We start from the raw sequence: 20,784 nt of genomic DNA, 5'->3' as shown, positions 1-20,784 counted from the left end.
ATAAGATTGCAGTTGCCTTCGTGAATTCAGTATTACATCATAGCTCCCAACTGTCCCTGATTTGGAGGGACTGTCCCTGATTTGGAGCAATGTCCCTCTGTCCATCATTTCTCCTCATGTGTCCCTCATTTTGTTCTGATCTATATAGCTGTATATAAAATGCACTATTTATATTTCAAAAAGTTTCTCAGTGTTAAATCTTTCATCCAATTTCTAAATTGCTGCCATTGTAATTGTCAAAATCCAGTATAAAGGAATAGTAGTGGTTAAAAAAAAAAGCACTTGTGGGTTTAACAAATCATTTTTTTGTAGAATTCTCCTTTAAGGGAGTGTGGCAGGGGGGTGTGTCCTATGCTTACATACTTTTGCTAATAGGTGTCCCGCAATCCCATCACAAAAAGTTGGGAGGCATGATTACATTGTAACATCAATCTGAATACCAACATAAACATATTACTTTAATCAGTGAAGTGTGCTGGAGGAGGTTATAATATGTAAAATGTATAAAATACGTAATATGTAGGAGAGCAAACTTGAGAGTTTTCGCTCAGTTCAAAACTAAGGCTTAGCCTGGGTTCACACTATACCGGGCTGCGGATCGCACAGGAGCGCTGTGCGTCCCTGTTCCCCATTTCAGGGACGAATCAGGGCAGATTCTATGCCTGAATTCAGCCCTGAAACGGAGCCAAAGACGCACAGCGTTTTTGTGCAGTGCGCTCCGCAACCGCCCCGGAGATATGTGAACCGGCTCCATACGGTCACATTCTCCTACTATGCGAATTACATGCGGGGAAACACACATCTAATTCGCATAGGTGTGAACCCGGGCTGAATGTACACGGGACGCTGAGGCAACCTCCTCTGAACAAATTTTTTGACAGCTTCAAACGCCCGTTATGCGGTGTTTGCATGCTGCGTTTTGCCGCTTTTTGATAACATCATAGGACCCTCCCAAAGCCCAAAAAACAGTATTATTTAACTATTTTAGCCATTCTGTGAGACCAGAGTGAGTAGCAGAAGCTGAGAGAGCAGCAGTGTACTTGTATCTACCTCAATTTCAGTGCTTTTACTATGGATCCCATAATGAGCATATGCAAGGAAAAAATGCAAATTTTTTAACATATTTAATTTTTAAATTGCAATTGATTAGTATATTTTTTTTGTTTATTTTTTTTTTATAAGCTGTATATGTAATTTCATTTTTTCTATGTATTTATTTTGTCTTTTTTATGCAAAATTTAATAGCAATTTTTTAAATATATTTAATTTTTAAATTGCAATTGATTATTAGAATTTTTTGTTTATTTTTTTTTTTAAAGCTGTATGTGTAATTTCATTTTTTTAAATTTATTTCTTTTGTCTTTTTTATGCAAATTTTAATTGCAATTTTTAAAATATTTTTAATTAACCCTAACCGGAAACCCTAACTCTAACTTGTTCTTCAAGGGGAAAACCCGAACCCTAACCATAACCCCCTAACCCTAATGGGAAACCCTAACTCCTAACCCTAACCGGAACCCTAACCCTAACTTGTTCTTCAAGAGGAAAACCCTAACCATAACCCCCTAACTCTAATGGGAAACCTAACCCTAACCTTAACTCCTCACCCTAACCCTAACCGGAAACCCTAACCCTAACTTGTTCTTCAAGGGGAAAACCCTAACCATAACCCCCTAACCCTAATGGGATACCCTAACTCCTAACCCTAACTGGAAACCCTAACCGGAAACTCTAACCCCAACTTGTTCTTCAAGGGGAAAACCCTAACCATAACCCCCTAACCCTAATGGGAATCCCTAACTCCTAACCCTAACCGGAAACCCTAACCCTAACTTGTTCTTCAAGAGGAAAACCCTAACCATAACCCCCTAACCCTAAAGGGAAACCCTAACCTTAACTCCTCACCCTAACCCTAACTGGAAACCCTAACCCTAACTTGTTCTTCAAGGGGAAAACCCTAACCATAACCCCTAATCGGAAACCCTAACTCCTAACCCTAACCGGAAACCCTAACTTGTTCTTCAAGGGGAAAAGGCTAACCATAACCCCCTAACCCTAATGGGGAACCCTAACAGAAACCCTAACCGGAAACCCTAACCCTAACTTGTTCTTCAAGGGGAAAACCCTAACCCCCTAACCCTAATGGGAAACCCTAACTAGAAACCCTAACCCTAACTGGAAACCCTAACCCTAACTTGTTCTTCAAGGGGAAAACCCTAACCATAAACCCCTAACCCTAACCGGAAACCCTAATGGGAAACCATAACCCTTACCATAATCCTAAACTTGTTCTTCAAGGGGAAAACCCTAACCATAACCCCCTAACCCTAATGGTAAACCCTAACCAGAAACCCTAACCGGAAACCCTAACCCTAACTTGTTCTTCAAGGGGAAAACCATAACCCCCTAACCCTAACGGGAAACCCTAACCAGAAACCCTAACCTTAACCGGAAACCCTAACCCTAACTTGTTCTTCAAGGGGAAAACCCTAACCATAACCCCCTAACCCTAACTGGAAACCCTAATGGGAAACCATAACCCTTACCATAACCCTAAACTTGTTCTTCAAGGGGAAAACCCTAACCATAACCCCTTAACCCTAATAGGAAACACTAACCCTAACCCTAAATTTCATGCAAATATGTTTGATCAAGCCGGGGGTGAAGCTCAATGGTGGGGTCATCTGGTTGAAATCTAACAACATATAGGTCAAATTCCAATTCTTTGACTAACAGCAATGCTAGTGGTATATTGGATTGGATCATGCTCATTAGGGGTATATAAATGGTCTATGAAGCATAGCAAGGCATTACAAGTTTTTTAAAATTTTTTTAGTGTTTTTTCATCATTTGCTATCATTTTTAAGTTTTGTAACGTTAAAAAAAGTGCACCTGTAAAAATGCTTAGAAACAAAATTGCGGCAAAACGCCGTTACTGCGTTTTTCCGCATTTAGCGGCGTTTTGCGTCGGAAACGTCGGAAACTTCGGCGTCTGAAGTCATTTTTTTTGCCTCCAAAGAAAAGCCTATAAATGCAACTGCCTAAAAACTACATTAAACAAACCTGTGTACATGTACACATAAGATAACATTGGATGAGTTCAGGGGCAGCTGAAAAAAACAGCCAACTGCCTCTGAATGTCCCTACCAGCAGCAGTGTACATGAGGCCTAAGAGTTAGCAATTTTGTTAAAAATTAAGACATTTGTGAGAAATGCATTGGAGTCAATTGGAAAGGGGAAATTAAGTTTTTGTTTTTTGGTGCAATAGACTTTAAACACCTCTTGATAGTTTTCAAAGCTCTTTGTTTTTTGTTCACTATTTTAAATTTTGTTTTGCTATTTCTTTTAACCACTTCAGCTCTGGAAGCTTTTACTCACTTCCTGACCAGGCCATTTTTTTGCGATACAGCACTGCGTTACTTTAATCGCTTCCCGACCGCCGTACCTTCAGCAGAATGGCACGGGTGCGCAAAAGGGCGTACCTGTACTTTCCTTCATAATCCCGGGCTAGTGGCCAAGGGAGCACGTCCGCAGGTCGAGCAGACTCGATATCCGCTGGTGGCCCGAGATCCTGACAAGGAGAGGCAGAACGGGGCATTTCCCTGTTCTGCCTAGTGACATGACAGGGATCTACTGCTCCCTGTCATCGGGAGCAGTGATCTCCGTCATGTCAGTGGTAGACCATCCCCCCTACAGTTAGAACATGCTGAGGGAACACAGTTAACCCCTTGATTGCCCCTTAATGTTTAACCCCTTTCCTGCCAGTGACATTCACACAGTAATCAGTGGCTATTTTTAGCTCTGATCGCTGTATAAATGTCAATGGTCCCAAAATAGTGTGAAAAGTGTCCGATCTGTCCACCGCAATGTCGCAGTCCCGATAAAAATCACAGATCACCGCCATTACTAATACATTAATAATAAAATTAATAATAAAAATGCCATAAATCTATCCCCTATTTTGTAGATGCTATTACTTTTGCGCAAACCAATCAATATACATTTAGTGCGATTTTTTTTTTTTTACCAAAAATATGTAGAAGAATACATATTGGCCTAAACTGAGAAAGAAATTCATTTTTATATATTTTTTGGGGATATTTAATATAGCAAAAAGTAAAAAAAAATAGCTTTTTTCAAAATTGTCAGTCTTTTTTTGTTTATAGCGCAAAAAATAAAAACAGCAGAGGGGATCAAATACCACCAAAAGAAAGCTCTATTTGTGGGGAAAAAAAAATTGTTTGGGTACAATTTCGCACAACTGCGCAATTGTCAGTTAAAGCAACGCAGTGCTGAATCGCAAAAAATGGTCTGGTCATTAAGGGGGTGGTTAACTGACAATTGCACGGTTGGTCAACGCTGTACCCAAATAAAATATATGTCCTTTTTTTCTTACAAATTTCTTTTGGTGGTATTTGATCACCTCCTGAGGTTTTAATTTTTTGCGCTATAAACAAAAAAAGACAATTTTGAATAAAAAACAATATTTTTTACTTTATTTTTCAGCAAAAAAAATTTTTTAAATCTAATTTGTCATCAGTTTAGGCCAATATGTTTTCTGCTACGTATTTTTGGTAAAGAAATCCCAATAAGCATATATTGATTGGTTTGCACAAAAGTTATAGCGTCCAAAATCTAAGTGATATATTTAGGGACTTTTCATTTTTTTTTGTTTTTACTAATTGCGATCAGCGATTTTAAGCGGGACTGCGACATTGCGGCGGACAAATCTGACACTAAGTGACACTTTTTGGGGACCAGTGACACCAATACTCTGATCAGTGCTAAAAAATGCACTGTCACAGTATACATTACACTGGTAGGGAAGGGGTTAATACCAGGGGCGATCAAGGGGTTAAGTGTGTGCCTGGGAGGTGCTTTCTAACTGTGGGGGGGATGGATACACTGGAGGAAAAGAGAGATCTTGTTTCAGCTGAAACACTAGATCTCTCTTTTGCTCCCTGACAGATCAGCGGTTTGCCTTGTTTACATAGGCACACTGCTGCTCCGTCTCTCCACAGAACAATCGGCAGGTCGCGGTGGCTCACCCTGTGTCCAATCACAGCGGGAGCAGCACTCCGGAAAGCGCGCGCGCCCCCCTACTCCGCGAGCACAAAATCACATACAGGTATGCGATTTTGCACAGCCGGGCCACCCTGCCCCAGTATATATTCGGTGGGTGGTCCGGAAGCGGTTAAAGTGCCTTTTGCAAAAAAAAGTAAATGCAGCAACACTGACCTTGCATTTACTACTTTTACTATATTGAAGCCTACAGAGTATTGCACCTGTGATCGGTGCATTGTGGGTGCAATGCATAGGCTCTTGCAGTGTGTACCCCTGTACAGACCTTTTACTATGGAGCTAGAGGAAGTGCCACATCTACTCATCCAACCAGAATAAAAAAAATTCTTATCAAACATCTCAAATCCAATCTAGCGATCTTCTGAACTAGTATTACTGGTTACAAGAACCAAACAAGGAAAGTAACAAATACAGAACCGTGCCCTTTATGGCTTAATGTTTATGAACCCCTTACCATCACACCACCACACCTATTTGAGCTTGTTGTTAATCCCTTTCCAAAACCATGGACATAACAAAAAAAAAAAAAAAGAAGAAGAGCGCCTTTAAGTGCAGACTGCTGGGTAGATTTTTTTAAAAAGCCAAGCAATTGGCCACTCGCATTTGGATGATAAAGGAAAGGCTCACCATAAAACATCAGGAGGTATGAAGTGGGGGGCCGCCAGGGTCAACTGCTGTGAGGAAGAGGGAACCAGGAAGCCGACTGTATCTCTCCAAGATGGTGTCGGAGCATGGTGTGGTCCACAACATGTGCTTGATGACAAAACCAGTATACCAGGAAGCGACGCGTTTCCGAGCATGCGCCGTGAGCCTTTCCTTCATCAACCAAATGTGAGTGGCCAATAGTTTGGCTTTTTTAATAAATCTACTCAGCAGTCTGCACTTGGCAGACTTTTTATTTTTGTTAATGTATACAGAGTTTGCTTCTGCTCACTGAAGAGCCTGCCCCGGCCAGGTTATATTGATTCTTCATGGATCACACCTTGTTTTGAACTTCATTTTTTCTAATGGATTTTTTATGGACTTTACTGATCATTATATACTACATATTAGGTTTTATACATGGTGTGAGGCTCCTACCTGGCCGCACCTATACTCCCCTCTTTTTATCGCCCAAACCATGGACATTAATGGGGAGTTGACCCTCCACTGCTTTGTGGTTCTAACAGGCTCCACTATTCTGGGAAGGCTTTCCACAAGATTTTGGAGTGTGTTTTTGCTGTACCCATTTGTGAGGTTAGGTAATGGATTAGAAGACCTGGCTCATGATCAGACTTCCAATTCAACCCAAAGCCATTCAGTAGGGTTGAGGTCAGGGCTCTGTGCAGGTTACTCAACTTCATCCACACCAGACTGGTCACATCATGTCTTTATGGAGCTGCCTTTATACACAGGGGTACAGCCATATTGAAACACAAAAGAGCCTTCCCCATACTTCAGAAGGTTGGAAGTACAACATTTCTAAAACTGTCTTGTATGCTGTAATTTTAATTGTAGCCTTCACTGGAAACACCTGAACTCATCAGTCCACATAATTTTGGTCATATAGTGCATATCCTGTGCCCCATGATATCACATTGTCTCCAACCCTAATCCTCAGTAGAAACAAGTGCTCTCTCAGCCCAAAAAGTGTTTCTAGCTTTTTCTATGAGCTACTGTATGGTACTAAGCATTGTGATAGACCTCCAGAGGAGTGAGCGCAGGGGGTGGGGGTCACCTCAATAGCAGGATGTATCCAGGAGTCCCTCCAAGAGACAGCGTGAAAGATGTGACCACAGATATCGCCATAAAATACAGGAACATTCTAGAACAATGTCTTCCTTTTGAGCATGGACCAGCTGTGGCAGAGCCACCACTTAAACCCAATAATGGCTGCATCACACAACTGCAGTTATAGTACACCTGTAAGACAGAATGCATAGTGATGCCTAGGTCATCCAATCAGATTTCAGCTTACTGTTGACATTCCAGTGAGTGGTGAATCACGATTGATAATTTTAAGTCTCTGCGTTTTCCAATTTTAATTTATTTTCTCAATTTTTATATTGGTACCTTTCCACAAACAGTCCTGTATATTAATGGGTCACTTACAGCAGCGTTGCCAGTCCTGTTGGACATTCGACAGCCCGCATAGCACGCAGAGTAATAGGTGACCCCGTTATCTCCGCAGACTGGATCCCAGTGATTCTTTGGACACAAACACTGAAGATTACATTGTGAGTTGGGGCTTTCCTGAGAGGAGATCTGTGCAGATCTAAACAGAGATTGCATTATGTCAGGTTGCATAAATCTACCCACATTGCGTGCTGACCCCTCCCTATGGTGGGAATTGTTCTTACCATCCAATCAAAGTGATCTTACCCCTCATAGGAGAAAGTCAGGCCAGCCACTGTGGAACGCTCACAGCCCAACACAAACAAGGTCATTAACATTAAGTATCCAATCACAGCAGATATTAGTAACAGTTTTGCTGCTCCCAGAATATTAATGCGGAATTTCTTCATGATGAGCCCCCCAGAGAAGATCCCGAGAGCCACAGCCGGAATATTAATGAGACCTAGGGGAGGAGAGACAATCGCATTAGATTCTGCCAGAAGGACAAGGGTACCTGTATAACAGACTGACCACCAATATAAGAATGATTCTTCTTACTGACCACTAATGTATTGAACATTATTCCCACTGGCCACTAATGTAAGGAGAATTCTTCCCAATGGCCACCAATGTAAGGGATATTCTGCCCACTGACCACCAGTTTAGGGAGACTTCTTCCCACTGACCACCAATATAACGGGCATTCTTTCCAATGACCACTAATGTAAGGAGAATTCTTCCCACTGGCCACCGTTGTAAGCTGAATTCTTCCTACTGACTACGAACGTAAAGGTTCTCTGCTAACAGCTAAATGTAAACTAAACACTTGCCGGCATTAAAAAATTGAGAGAAAACTGTGTGGGGGTCCCCCCAATCCATATCAGGCCCTTTGGGTTTGGTGTGGATTTTAAGGGGAGCCCCACGCCAAAATTTAAAAAAATGGCTTGGAGTCCCCCTCAAAATCCATACCAGACCCTTATTCGAGCATGCAGGCTGGCAGGCCAGGAAAGGGGGATGGACAATGGCTGAACCAGACCAGGCCACATGCCCTCAACATGGGGGGGGGGGGGTGTGCAAAAGGTCCACACCTGTCTGACAGCACCGCTGCTAAATAAACTAAGAGGCAGGGGCCACCCGGTCACATAACCGGGTGACCTCACCCCCTTGTGACTTCATCGACCCAGCATGCCCTGGTCGATGATGTCACAAGGGTGCGTGGTCACCCAAGTGTGGACTTTTTCTTCATGAACTGTGTTCATCGTGATTGACGGATCTACGCTGGGGGACAATTTTTCTTTTTCTTTTCTTTTCTTTTTTTTATTTTATTTATTTAATTTTTTTTGCTTTTTTAATAAAGGACTTGTCAAAAGCTGCCTCCTTTGTTTCGGACAACCACCACTGAAGAGAAAGCCGCTCCAGGTGAGCTCCAGCAGCCATCCAGCCACAGCATAGCCAGGGTTTAGGTGAAGGTGCTAGCACAGCTCTGCAGTAGGGATGAGCCGAACACCCCCCGGTTCGGTTCGCACCAGAACCTGCGAACGGACCGAAAGTTCGCACGAACGTTAGAACCCCATTGACGTCTATGGGACTCGAACGTTCAAAATCAAAAGTGCTCATTTTAAAAACTAATTTGCATGGTATTGTCCTAAAAAGGGTTTGGGGACCCGGGTCCTACCCCAGGGGACATGTATCAATGCAAAAAAACTTTTAAAAACGGCCGTTTTTTCGGGAGCAGTGATTTTAATGATGCTTAAAGTTAAAAAAAAAAGTGAAATATTCCTTTAAATATCGTACCTGAGGGGTGTCTATAGTATGCCTGTAAAGTGACGCGTGTTTCCCGTGTTTAGAACAGTCCCTGCACCAAATGTCATTTTTAAAGGAAAAAATCTCATTTAAAACTGCTTGCGGGTTTAATGTAATGTCGGGTCCTGGCAATATGGATGAAAATCAGTGAGACAAACGGCATGGGTACCCCCCAGTCTATTACCAGGCCCTTTGGGTCTTGTATGGATATTAAGGGGAACCCCACACCCAAATTAAAATAAGGAAAGGTGTGGGGCCACCAGGCCCTATATACTCTGAACAGCAGTATACAGGCGGTGCAAACAAGACAGGGACTGTAGGTTTGTTGTTAAGTAGAATCTCTTTGTAATTTTGAATGGGTACATTTTTAACGTGTTTAGCTCCAGCCAAAAAAATCTTTTTTAAGCTTTTTGGAAAACATAGGGAAGGGTTATCACCCCTGTGACATTTGTTTTGCTGTCTTTCCTCCTCTTCAGAAGATTTCACCTCACTTTTTGTCCCAATGGATTGGAAAGCATCAGTGGAAAGGAGAAATGTTTTTCCCATATTAACTCTTACAGGAGAGAATTTCCCTTCCTAGGGGTAGATTTCATCTCACTTCCTGTTGTCTCCTTCCGTTTGCAAGTAGGAGTCGTTTGTAAGTTAGTTGTTTGAAAGTAGGGTCCTGCCCTATATACTCAGCAGAAATTTGGGCCTTAGGTGTTGCTGTGGCCACAACACTGTAAGCCCTCACAGGGCCCTGCTGTGAAATATTAGATCAAGAATTGTAATTACATGCCCCTGTTGAACAGGAGCTGAAAAATTAGGCCTTAGGCACTGGTGCTGGTGCCACAACACTGCAACCCCTCACAGACACTCTAGTTGGAACGCAGGAATGAGCCCTGCTGCAAAGTATTGCATCAAAAATTGTAATTACACGCCCCTGTTAAACAGGGGCAGAAAAAATGGGCCTTAGGCACTGGTGCTGGTGCCACAACACTGCAACCCCTCACAGACACTCTAGTTGGAATGCAGGAACGAGCCCTGCTGCAAAGTATTACATCAAAAATTGTAATTACACGCCCCTGTTAAACAGGGGCTGAAAAATTGTGCCTTAGGCACTGGTGGTGGCGCCCAGAACCAAAAATGTTCTTACAAGCTATCAGCGTGATGATTGAGGAGGAAGAGGATAATTACTCAGGGATAGTCACTCAGCATCAGCATAGGCAGTCTTTGAAGGGATCTGAGATTTCAAAAAAAATTATTCGGTTACATCAGCATCAGGTGCTTGGTAGCTGGTGGTGATCCAAGACTGATTCATTTTTATGAAGGTCAGTCGATCGACCGAGTCAGTGGACAGATGCACCCTGTGATCGGTTACCACGCCTCCAGCAGCACTGAATGTGTGTTCCGAAAGAACGCTGGATGCAGGACAGGCCAGTAGCTCAATTGCATACTGTGCAAGCTCTGGCCAGTGATCCATCCTCAAGACCCAGTAACCCAGAGGATTTTCGGTGGGAAAGGTGTCCAAGTCTGATCTTGCCCCTAGGTATTCCTGCACCATGTAAAACAGACGCTCGCGATGGTTGCTGGAACCGATCATACCTTGGGGCTGCGGACCAAAAAATTGTCTGAACGCATCGGTCAGACGGCCACCTTCTCCACCGCTCCTTCTTTGACTGACCGAAGCCTCAGCAACACGTTGTCCAGAAACAGGAGTTTGTAACCTCCCAGTCTCTGGAAACGCGTTGCACAGACCTTTCTGCAAGGCCTCCCGAAGATGTTTCGTCCTCTGCTCCCTCTGCGATGGCAAGATAAGGTCCGCAACCTTACCCTTGTAACGTGGATCAAGGAGGGTTGCCAGCCAGTATTGGTCCTTCTCCTTGATACCACGAATACGAGGATCCTTACGCAGGCTTTGCAGGATCAGGGAGGCCATGCAGCGTAGGTTTGCTGAGGCATTCGGTCCGGAGTCCTCTGGGTCACTAAGGACAACATAGTCCGCAGCCACCTCCTCCCAGCCACGTACAAGTCCATGTGTTTCTTGGGACTGATCCCTTAAAGACTGCTGCTGATGCTGAGTGCCAGGCTCCACCTCCATACTGACACAATCTTCCTCCTCCTCCTCCTCCTCCTCCTCCTCGTCCTCTTCCTGTGTGATCGGCGGGCACGCAGGAACACTGTCTGGATAAAGGGGGCCTTGAGAGCTAAGGAAGTCCTCCTCTTCCTGCCTCTGTTCTGCCTCAAGTGCCCTGTCCATTATTCCACGCAGCGTGTGCTCCAACAGGTGGACAAGGGGGACAGTGTCACTGATGCATGCACTGTCACTGCTCACCATCCTCGTGGCCTCCTCAAATGGTGACAGGACAGTGCATGCATCCCTGATCATGGCCCACTGGCGTGGGGAAAAAAAACCAAGCTCCCCTGACCCTGTCCTGGTGCCATAGTCGCACAGGTACTCATTGATGGCCCTCTGCTGCGTGTGCAGCCGCTGCAGCATGGCCAACGTTGAGTTCCACCTGGTGGGCATGTCACAGATTAGGCGGTTCTTGGGCAGGTTAAACTCCTTTTGGAGGTCCGTCAGCCGAGCACTGGCATTATATGACCGGCGGAAATGCACACAGACTTTCCTGGCCTGCCTCAGGACATCCTGTAAGCCCGGGTACCTGCCCAAGAACCGCTGCACCACCAAGTTAAGGACGTGAGCCAAACAGGGCACATGGGTCATTTGTCCCTGTCGGAGGGCAGAGAGGAGGTTGGTGCCATTGTCGCAAACCACCATTCCTGCCTTAAGTTGGCGTGGCGTCAACCACCTCTGAACCTGCCCCTGCAGAGCTGACAGAACCTCTGCCCCAGTGTGGCTCCTGTCCCCCAAGCACACCAGCTCAAGCACCGCATGGCATCTTTTGACCTGCGTACTTGCGTAGCCCCTTGATTGACTACGGAGCACCGCTGGTTCCGAGGAAGAGGCCATGGAGGAAGAAGAAGAGGAGGGGGTGGAGGAGAGAGGTGTGTCACAATCATTAGCATTTTGGAGGCGTGGTGGCGGAACAACCTCCAACACTACTGCACCTTGTCCTGCATCCTTCCCAGCTGCCAGCAGAGTCACCCAATGCGCCGTGAAACTTAGGTAACGTCCCTGTCCATGCCTGCTGGACCATGAGTCAGCGGTAATATGCACCTTACCGCTGACCGCCCTGTCCAGCGAGGCATGGACATTGCCTTCCACATGCTGGTAGAGAGCCGGAATCGCCTTCCGTGAGAAAAAGTGGCGTTTGGGTACCTGCCACTGAGGAACCGCACATTCCACAAACTCACGGAAGGGGGCAGAGTCTACCAACTGAAAAGGCAGCAGTTGAAGTGCTAGCAATTTTGCCAAGCTAGCAATCAACCGCTGGGCATGTGGATGGCTGGGAGCAAACTTCTTTCGGCGGTGCAGCAGCTGGGGCAGGGAAATTTGCCTGGTACAATCTGACGTCGGTGTACCAAAATCAGATTGCCCACAAGTACTTGGCTGTGACACACCTAATTCTACACCTTCATTCCTCTCAGTGCAGGTCTCAGAGAGGACTGAAGGTCTAGTGGGGTTGGAAATCTCAGCTGATGAGGAGCAAGGAGAGGTCCTCTTTGTTCTTTGGTGTGGGTCTTTTAGATACGCTTGCCAACGAACTGCATGGCAGGTCAACATATGTCTGGTCAAGCATGTGGTACCCAAGCGGGAGATGTTTTGGCCACGCGAGATACGCTTGAGACATATGTTGCAAATAGCAGCGGTGCGATCTGATGCACTCGTCTCAAAAAAGGCCCACACCAAAGAACTTTTTGAATAACGCGCAGAGACTGCAGCGCCCTGCACATGTGGAGCTTTGGGGTGTGATGCAGTCAATGTGCTGCCCTTAGGCTGGCCCCTGGAGGGCATCCTGCCTCGTTGGTGATGTGCCGCCTCCTCCTCCTCCTCCTCTCTCCTATCAGGCACCCACGTTGAGTCAGTGACCTCATCATCCCCTCCCTCCTCATCACTGGAGCAAACCTGGCAGTATGCTGCAGCAGGGGGAGCATGACTGCCAGATTGCGGTCCTTCTTGGGCACCCCCTCTGTCCGTGCTCATGTTACTGCCTTCATCGAGCTCAGTATCATCATCAGAGCCTTCCAAACGCTGGGCATCCTCCTGGAGCATGTACCCAACACTGTGGTCAAACAGTTCGAGGGACTCCTCAGGAGGACATGGTGGGGCTAGGGAAGGAGTCACTGATGACATTGAGCCGAGGGAAGAGGCCGCTGCTTTGCCAGACAAAGTACCCTGGGCATGGGTGAGAGAGGATGAGGAGGATGAGGACGGCTTGGTCATCCACTCGACCAAGTCTTCCGCATGTTGCGGCTCAACATGGCCAGCTGCCGAAAAAAAGGCCAAGCGTGTCCCATGGCCACGTGCTGATGAGGCTGCACCGTCTCCATGACCAGCACTAGACACAGAGCCTGCTTGCCCTCTCTTATTGGCTTGTGACTGTCTGCCTCTCCTTCTTGGCCTTCCAGACATACTAATGGCCTGTAGCTGCACTAAGCTGGGATATATATATATATATATATGTATATATATATATATATATATATATGTATATATGTACTGATACTGCAGCTAGCAAAATCAATCACTAACTTGTAGGTTTAGCTGAACACTGTGAGCAGGACGCACCCCACTAACTTGTAGGTTTAGCAGAACACTGTGAGCAGGACGCACTGCACTAACTGTAAATAGTCTAGCTGCCTGACTGTGGTACTAATAGGATCAAAAGAACACCAGCAATTTTCTTCAGGTAGCTGTATTTACTGTAACAAGACAAGCCTGCCTGTCAGTAAGAAGATAACAGAAACGGATCTAGCTGAACACTGTGAGCAGGACGCACCCCACTAGCTTGTAGGTTTAGCTGAACACTGTGAGGTGGACGCACCCCACTAACTTGTAGGTTTAGCTGAACACTGTGAGCAGGACGCACCCCACTAACTTGTAGGTTTAGCAGAACACTGTGAGCAGGACGCACTGCACTAACTGTAAATAGTCTAGCTGCCTGACTGTGGTACTAATAGGATCAAAAGAACACAAGCAATTTTCTTCAGGTAGCTGTATTTACTGTAACAAGACAAGCCTGCCTGTCAGTAAGAAGATAACAGAAACGGATCTAGCTGAACACTGTGAGCAGGACGCACCCCACTAGCTTGTAGGTTTAGCTGAACACTGTGAGGTGGACGCACCCCACTAACTTGTAGGTTTAGCTGAACACTGTGAGCAGGACGCACCCCACTAACTTGTAGGTTTAGCAAAACACTGTGAGCAGGACGCACTGCACTAACTGTAAATAGTCTAGCTGCCTGACTGTGGTACTAATAGGATCAAAAGAACACCAGCAATTTTCTTCAGGTAGCTGTATTTACTGTAACAAGACAAGCCTGCCTGTCAGTAAGAAGATAACAGAAACGGATCTAGCTGAACACTGTGAGCAGGACGCACCCCACTAGCTTGTAGGTTTAGCAGAACACTATGAGCAGGACGCTCTGCACTAAATGTAAATAGTCTAGCTGCCTGACTGTGGTACTAATAGGATCAAAAGAACACCAGTAATTTTCTTCAGGTAGCTGTATTTACTGTAACAAGACAAGCCTGCCTGTCAGTAAGAAGATAACAGAAAAGGATCTAGCTTAACACTGTGAGCAGGACGCACCCCACTAGCTTGTAGGTTTAGCTGAACACTGTGAGGTGGACGCACTGCACTAAATGTAAATAGTCTAGCTGCCTGACTGTGGTACTAATAGGATCAAAAGAACACCAGTAATTTTCTTCAGGTAGCTGTATTTACTGTAACAAGACAAGCCTGCCTGTCAGTAAGAAGATAACAGAAACGGATCTAGCTGAACACTGTGAGCAGGACGCACCCCACTAGCTTGTAGGTTTAGCTGAACACTGTGAGGTGGACGCACTGCACTAAATGTAAATAGTCTAGCTGCCTGACTGTAGTACTAATAGGATCAAAAGAACACCAGTAATTTTCTTCAAAATACTGTAACAAGACAAGCCTGCCTGTCAGTAAGAAGATAACAGGAACGGATCTAGCTGAACACTGTGAGCAGGACGCACTGCACTAAATGTAAATAGTCTAGAAGATAACAGGAACGGATCTAGCTAAACTGAATACAGTTTATATATATATATATATATATATATATATATATATATATATATATATATATGCAACACCTGGGATGCATATATATAGACAATACACTTTAAGTGCAGCTAACTGACTGACTGTCCTGCCTAATCTAGCTAACTCAAATCAAATGTCACTGTCTGTCTCTCTCTCTCAATGAACGCCGGAACACACACTACACAGGGCCGCCGTGCAGGCGGCCTTATATAGTGTGGGGCGTGTATTAAATCCCCTGAGCCATAATTGGCCAAAGCCTCCTTGGCTTTGGCCAATTACGGCTCTCTGTTAACGCGGCGCTGTGATTGGCCAAGCATGCGGGTCATAGTGCATGCTTGGCCAATCATCAGCCAGCAATGCACTGCGATGCCGCAGTGAATTATGGGCCGTGACGCGCCACACGAATTTGGCGCGAACGGCCCATAAAGTTCGGAATTCGGCGAACGACCGAACAGCCAATGTTCGAGTCGAACATGGGTTCGACTCGAACACGAAGCTCATCCCTACTCTGCAGATACACAATCAAAAGAAATCCGGATATCGCTGCAACACTTCACCTTTATTGATCCTTCATGCAAAAGACATGACATCAATAAAGGTGAAGTGTTGCCGCGAATTCCGAATTTCTTTTGATTGTGCCTCCTGTGTTTATTTACACTACACTTTTTTTTTGGTGAATGAATAGCGGTACTATGTACGCCATACTCATTTACTTGTAAAAGGGGGCTTGTAGATTCCAATAAGCCCCCCGCCCGCAGAGCCCCACAACCACCGGCCAGGATTGTGGGGAAGAGGCCCTTGTCCTCATCAACATGGGGACAAGATGCTTTGGGGGCCCCCCTGCCCCAAAGCACCCTCCCATGTTGAGGGCATGTAGCCTGGTAAGGTTCAGGAAGGGGGGCACTCGCTCATACCCCCCCCCCAATTTCCTGAATTGCCAGGCTGCATGCTCGGATAAGGGTTTGGCATGAATTTTGGGCCCCCATGCCATTTTTATTCTAATTTTGGCATGGGATTCCCCACAAACCCATACCAGACCTGAATGGGCCTGATATGGATTGGGGGGGGGGGAGACATGCTGTTTTTTTTATTGCTGGCAATTGTATTGTTTACTTTCAGCTGTCAGCCATCTGTTGTTAAGGGCGTTGCGACTGGCTTTTCTTTTAGGTCATTGAGACACTTTGCTAATCCCAAAATAATACTCACAGTTTGGGTGTAATATTTCTGCCTCTGTCTGTTTTCGTACTGAAGAATAACTTAAAAAATGTGATGCTGGCTGTTTCCATCTTGCTTGTGGGCATGTGAAGCCCACAAGCATTGATTTCCTGGATGCGGTGAATGCTGTTCATTCACAGCTTGTTCACGCGTATGATCATTGTTTCTGCACTGAATCTTGGGAAGCCTGACACTAAGCTTCCAGGAGACAGTGCGGCGCCGGGGAAAGGCAATAAACACGCCTACTCCCATGGGAGGAGAGACAGGAAGTGCCATAATAAAGTACAATATAAAGGTAATTACAGTGATAAAAATGTTTTTGTGCGGCATTTGAACATCTATGCAATTAACTGAAGGGGGTAAGATTAAGTTAAAAATTTGAACCCCGCTTTAACAACCAGCTATACGCTGTTTTTTTTAACCACTTAAGGACCGCCTAACGCCGATTTACGTCGGCAAGGCGGCACGGGCAGGCAAAATCACGTACATGTACGTGATTTGCCTCTCGCGGGTGGGGGGTCCAATCGGACCCCCCCCCGGTGCCCGAAGCGGTCCCGTTCTGTTCCCCGGCGATCCGAGATGAGGGGGAGGCCATCCGTTCGTGGCCCCCCCCCTCGCGATCGCCGCCGGCCAATGGGAACACTCCTTTGCTGCTGTATGCTAAACAGCAGCAAAGGAAATGATGTCATCTCCCCTCGGCTCGGTATTTTCCGTTCCAGCGCCGAGGGGAGAAGACATCAATGTGAGTGCACAACACACACACACACAGTAGAACATGCCAGGCATACAAAACACCCCGATCCCCCCCCCCGATCGCCCCCCGATCCCCCCCCAATCACCCCCCCCCCCCCCCCGTCACAAACTGACACCAGCAGGTTTTTTTTTTTTTTTTTTTTTTTTTTTTCTGATTACTGCATAGTGTCAGTTTGTGACAGTTACAGTGTTGGGACAGTGAGTATTACCCCCCTTTAGGTCTAGGGTACCCCCCTAACCCCCCCTAATAAAGTTTTAACCCCTTGATCACCCCCTGTCACCAGTGTTGCTAAGCGATCATTTTTCTGATCGCTGTATTAGTGTCGCTGGTGACGCTAGTTAGTGAGGTAAATATTTAGGTTCGCCGTCAGCGTTTTATAGTGACAGGGACCCCCATATACTACCTAATAAATGTTTTAACCCCTTGATTGCCCCCTAGTTAACCCTTTCACCACTGATCACCGTATAACCGTTACGGGTGACGCAGGTTAGTTCGTTTATTTTTTATAGTGTCAGGGCACCCGCCGTTTATTACCTAATAAAGGTTTAGCCCCCTGATCGCCCGGCGGTGATATGCGTCGCCCCAGGCAGCGTCAGATTAGCGCCAGTACCGCTAACACCCACGCACGCAGCATGCGCCTCCCTTAGTGGTATAGTATCTGATCGGATCAATATCTGATCTGATCAGATCTATACTAGCGTCCCCAGCAGTTTAGGGTTCCCAAAAACACAGTGTTAGCGGGATCAGCCCAGATACCCGCTAGCACCTGCGTTTTGCCCCTCCGCCCAGCCCACCCAAGTGCAGTATCGATCGATCACTGTCACTTACAAAACACTAAACGCATAACTGCAGCGTTCACAGAGTCAGGCCTGATCCCTGCGATCGCTAACAGTTTTTTTGGTAGCATTTTGGTGAACTGGCAAGCAAGCACCAGGCAGCGTCAGGTTAGCGCCAGTACCGCTAACACCCACGCACGCACCGTACACCTCCCTTAGTGGTATAGTATCTGATCGGATCAATATCTGATCCGATCAGATCTATACTAGCGTCCCCAGCAGTTTAGGGTTCCCAAAAACGCAGTGTTAGCGGGATCAGCCCAGATACCTGCTAGCACCTGCGTTGTGCCCCTCCGCCCGGCCCAGCCCGGCCCAGCCCAGCCCACCCAAGTGCAGTATCGATCGATCACTGACACTTACAAGGCACTAAACGCATAACTGCAGCGTTCGCAGAGTCAGGCCTGATCCCTGCGATCGCTAACAGTTTTTTTGGTAGCATTTTGGTGAACTAGCAAGCACCGGCCCCAGGCAGCGTCAGGTTAGCGCCAGTACCACTAACACCCACGCACGCAGCATACGCCTCCTTTAGTGGTATAGTATCTGAACGGATCAATATCTGATCCGATCAGATCAGATCTATACTAGCGTCCCCAGCAGTTTAGGGTTCCCAAAAACGCAGTGTTAGCGGGATCAACCCAGATACCTGCTAGCACCTGCGTTTTGCCCCTCCGCCCGGCCCAGTCCAGCCCACCCAAGTGCAGTATCGATCGATCACTGTCACTTACAAAACACTAAACGCATAACTGCAGCGTTCGCAGAGTCAGGCCTGATCCCTGCGATCGCTAACAGTTTTTTTGGAAGCTTTTTATTGAACTGGCAAGCACCAGCGGCCTAGTACACCCTGGTCGTAGTCAAACCAGCACTGCAGTAACACTTGGTGACGTGGCAAGTCCCATAAGTGCAGTTCAAGCTGGTGAGGTGACAAGCACAAGTAGTGTCCCGCTGCCACCAAAAAGACAAACACAGGCCCGTCGTGCCCATAGTGCCCTTCCTGCTGCATTCGCCAATCCTAATTGGGAACCCACCACTTCTGCAGCGCCCGTACTTCCCCCATTCACATCCCCCAACGAAATGCAGTCGGCTGCATGAGAGGCATTTTTATGTGCTCCCGAGTACCCCTACCCAACGAACCCCCCCCAAAAAGATGTTGTGTCTGCAGCAAACGCGGATATAGGCGTGACACCCGCTATTATTGTCCCTTCTGTCCTGACAATCCTGGTCTTTGCATTGGTGAATGTTTTGAACGCTACCATACACTAGTTGAGTATTAGCGTAGGGTACAGCATTGCACAGACTAGGCACACTTTCACAGGGTCTCCCAAGATGCCATCGCATTTTGAGAGACCCGAACCTGGAACCGGTTACAGTTATAAAAGTTAGTTACAAAAAAAGTGTAAAAAAAAAAAAATATATATATAAAATAAAAAAAAATAGTTGTCGTTTTATTGTTCTCTCTCTCTATTCTCTCTCTCTATTGTTCTGCTCTTTTTTTACTGTATTCTATTCTGCAGTGTTTTATTGTTATTGTTATTGTTATTGTTATTATGTTTTATCATGTTTGTTTTTCAGGTATGTAATTATTTATACTTTATTGTTTACTGTGCTTTATTGTTAACCATTTTTTTGTCTTCAGGTACGCCATTCACAACTTTGAGTGGTTATACCAGAATGATGCCTGCAGGTTTAGGTATCATCTTGGTATCATTCTTTTCAGCCAGCGGTCGGCTTTCATGTAAAAGCAATCCTAGCGGCTAATTAGCCTCTAGACTGCCTTTACAAGCCGTGGGAGGGAATCCCCCCCCCCCCCACCGTCTTCCGTGTTTTTCTCTGGCTCTCCTGTCTCAACAGGGAACCTGAGAATGCAGCCGGTGATTCAGCCAGCTGACCATAGAGCTGATCAGAGACAAGAGTGGCTCCAAACATCTCTATGGCCTAAGAAACCGGAAGCTACGAGCATTTTATGACTTAGATTTCGCCGGATGTAAATAGCGCCATTGGGAAATTGGGGAAGCATTTTATCACACCGATCTTGGTGTGGTCAGATGCTTTGAGGGCAGAGGAGAGATCTAGGGTCTAATAGACCCCAATTTTTTCAAAAAAGAGTACCTGTCACTACCTATTGCTATCATAGGGGATATTTACATTCCCCGAGATAACAATAAAAATGATTTAAAAAAAAAAAAATGAAAGGAACAGTTTAAAAATAAGATAAAAAAGCAAAAAAATAATAAAGAAAAAAAAAAAAAAAAAAAAAAGCACCCCTGTCGCCCCCTGCTCTTGCGCTAAGGCGAACGCAAGCGGCGGTCTGTCGTCAAACGTAAACAGCAATTGCACCATGCATGTGAGGTATCGCCGCGAAGGTCAGATCGAGGGCAGTAATTTTTGCAGTAGACCTCCTCTGTAGATCTAAAGTGGTAACCTGTAAAGGCTTTTAAAGGCTTTTAAAAATGTATTTATTTTGTTGCCACTGCACGTTTGTGCGCAATTGTAAAGCATGTCATGTTTGGTATCCATGTACTCGGTCTAAGATCATCTTTTTTATTTCATCAAACATTTGGGCAATATAGTGTGTTTTAGTGCATTAAAATTTAAAAAAGTGTGTTTTTTCCCCAAAAAATGCGTTTGAAAAATCGCTGCGCAAATACTGTGTGAAAAAAAAAAATGAAACACCCACCATTTTAATCTGTAGGGCATTTGCTTTAAAAAAATATATAATGTTTGGGGGTTCAAAGTAATTTTCTTGCAAAAAAAAAAAAACTTTTTCATGTAAAAAATAAGTGTCAGAAAGGGCTTTGTCTTCAAGTGGTTAGAAGAGTGGGTG

At 45.6% G+C, this 20,784-nt stretch overlaps 1 protein-coding gene and 1 long non-coding RNA gene across 2 annotated transcripts in view; one reads left to right on the top strand and one right to left on the bottom strand.

The window, feature by feature from the left end:
- LOC141132686 (uncharacterized) overlaps positions 1–20,784 on the top strand; it is a 120,345-nt gene that overhangs the window by 36,852 nt on the left and 62,709 nt on the right. The window lies entirely within an intron of this gene.
- SLCO1C1 (solute carrier organic anion transporter family member 1C1) overlaps positions 1–20,784 on the bottom strand; it is a 66,930-nt gene that overhangs the window by 17,712 nt on the left and 28,434 nt on the right. The window contains exons 10-12 of the mRNA XM_073621401.1: positions 7,444–7,639; positions 7,174–7,336; positions 6,800–6,984 (exon numbers count right to left, since the gene is read on the bottom strand). Of these exons, the coding sequence (XP_073477502.1) occupies positions 6,800–6,984; positions 7,174–7,336; positions 7,444–7,639 (544 nt within the window). The remainder of the gene's footprint in view (positions 1–6,799; positions 6,985–7,173; positions 7,337–7,443; positions 7,640–20,784) is intronic.

Source organism: Aquarana catesbeiana, linkage group LG03, assembly GCF_042186555.1.
Source record: "Aquarana catesbeiana isolate 2022-GZ linkage group LG03, ASM4218655v1, whole genome shotgun sequence".
NCBI classification, from domain to species: Eukaryota; Metazoa; Chordata; class Amphibia; order Anura; family Ranidae; genus Aquarana; species Aquarana catesbeiana.
This window is presented reverse-complemented; position numbering and strand designations above follow the sequence as displayed.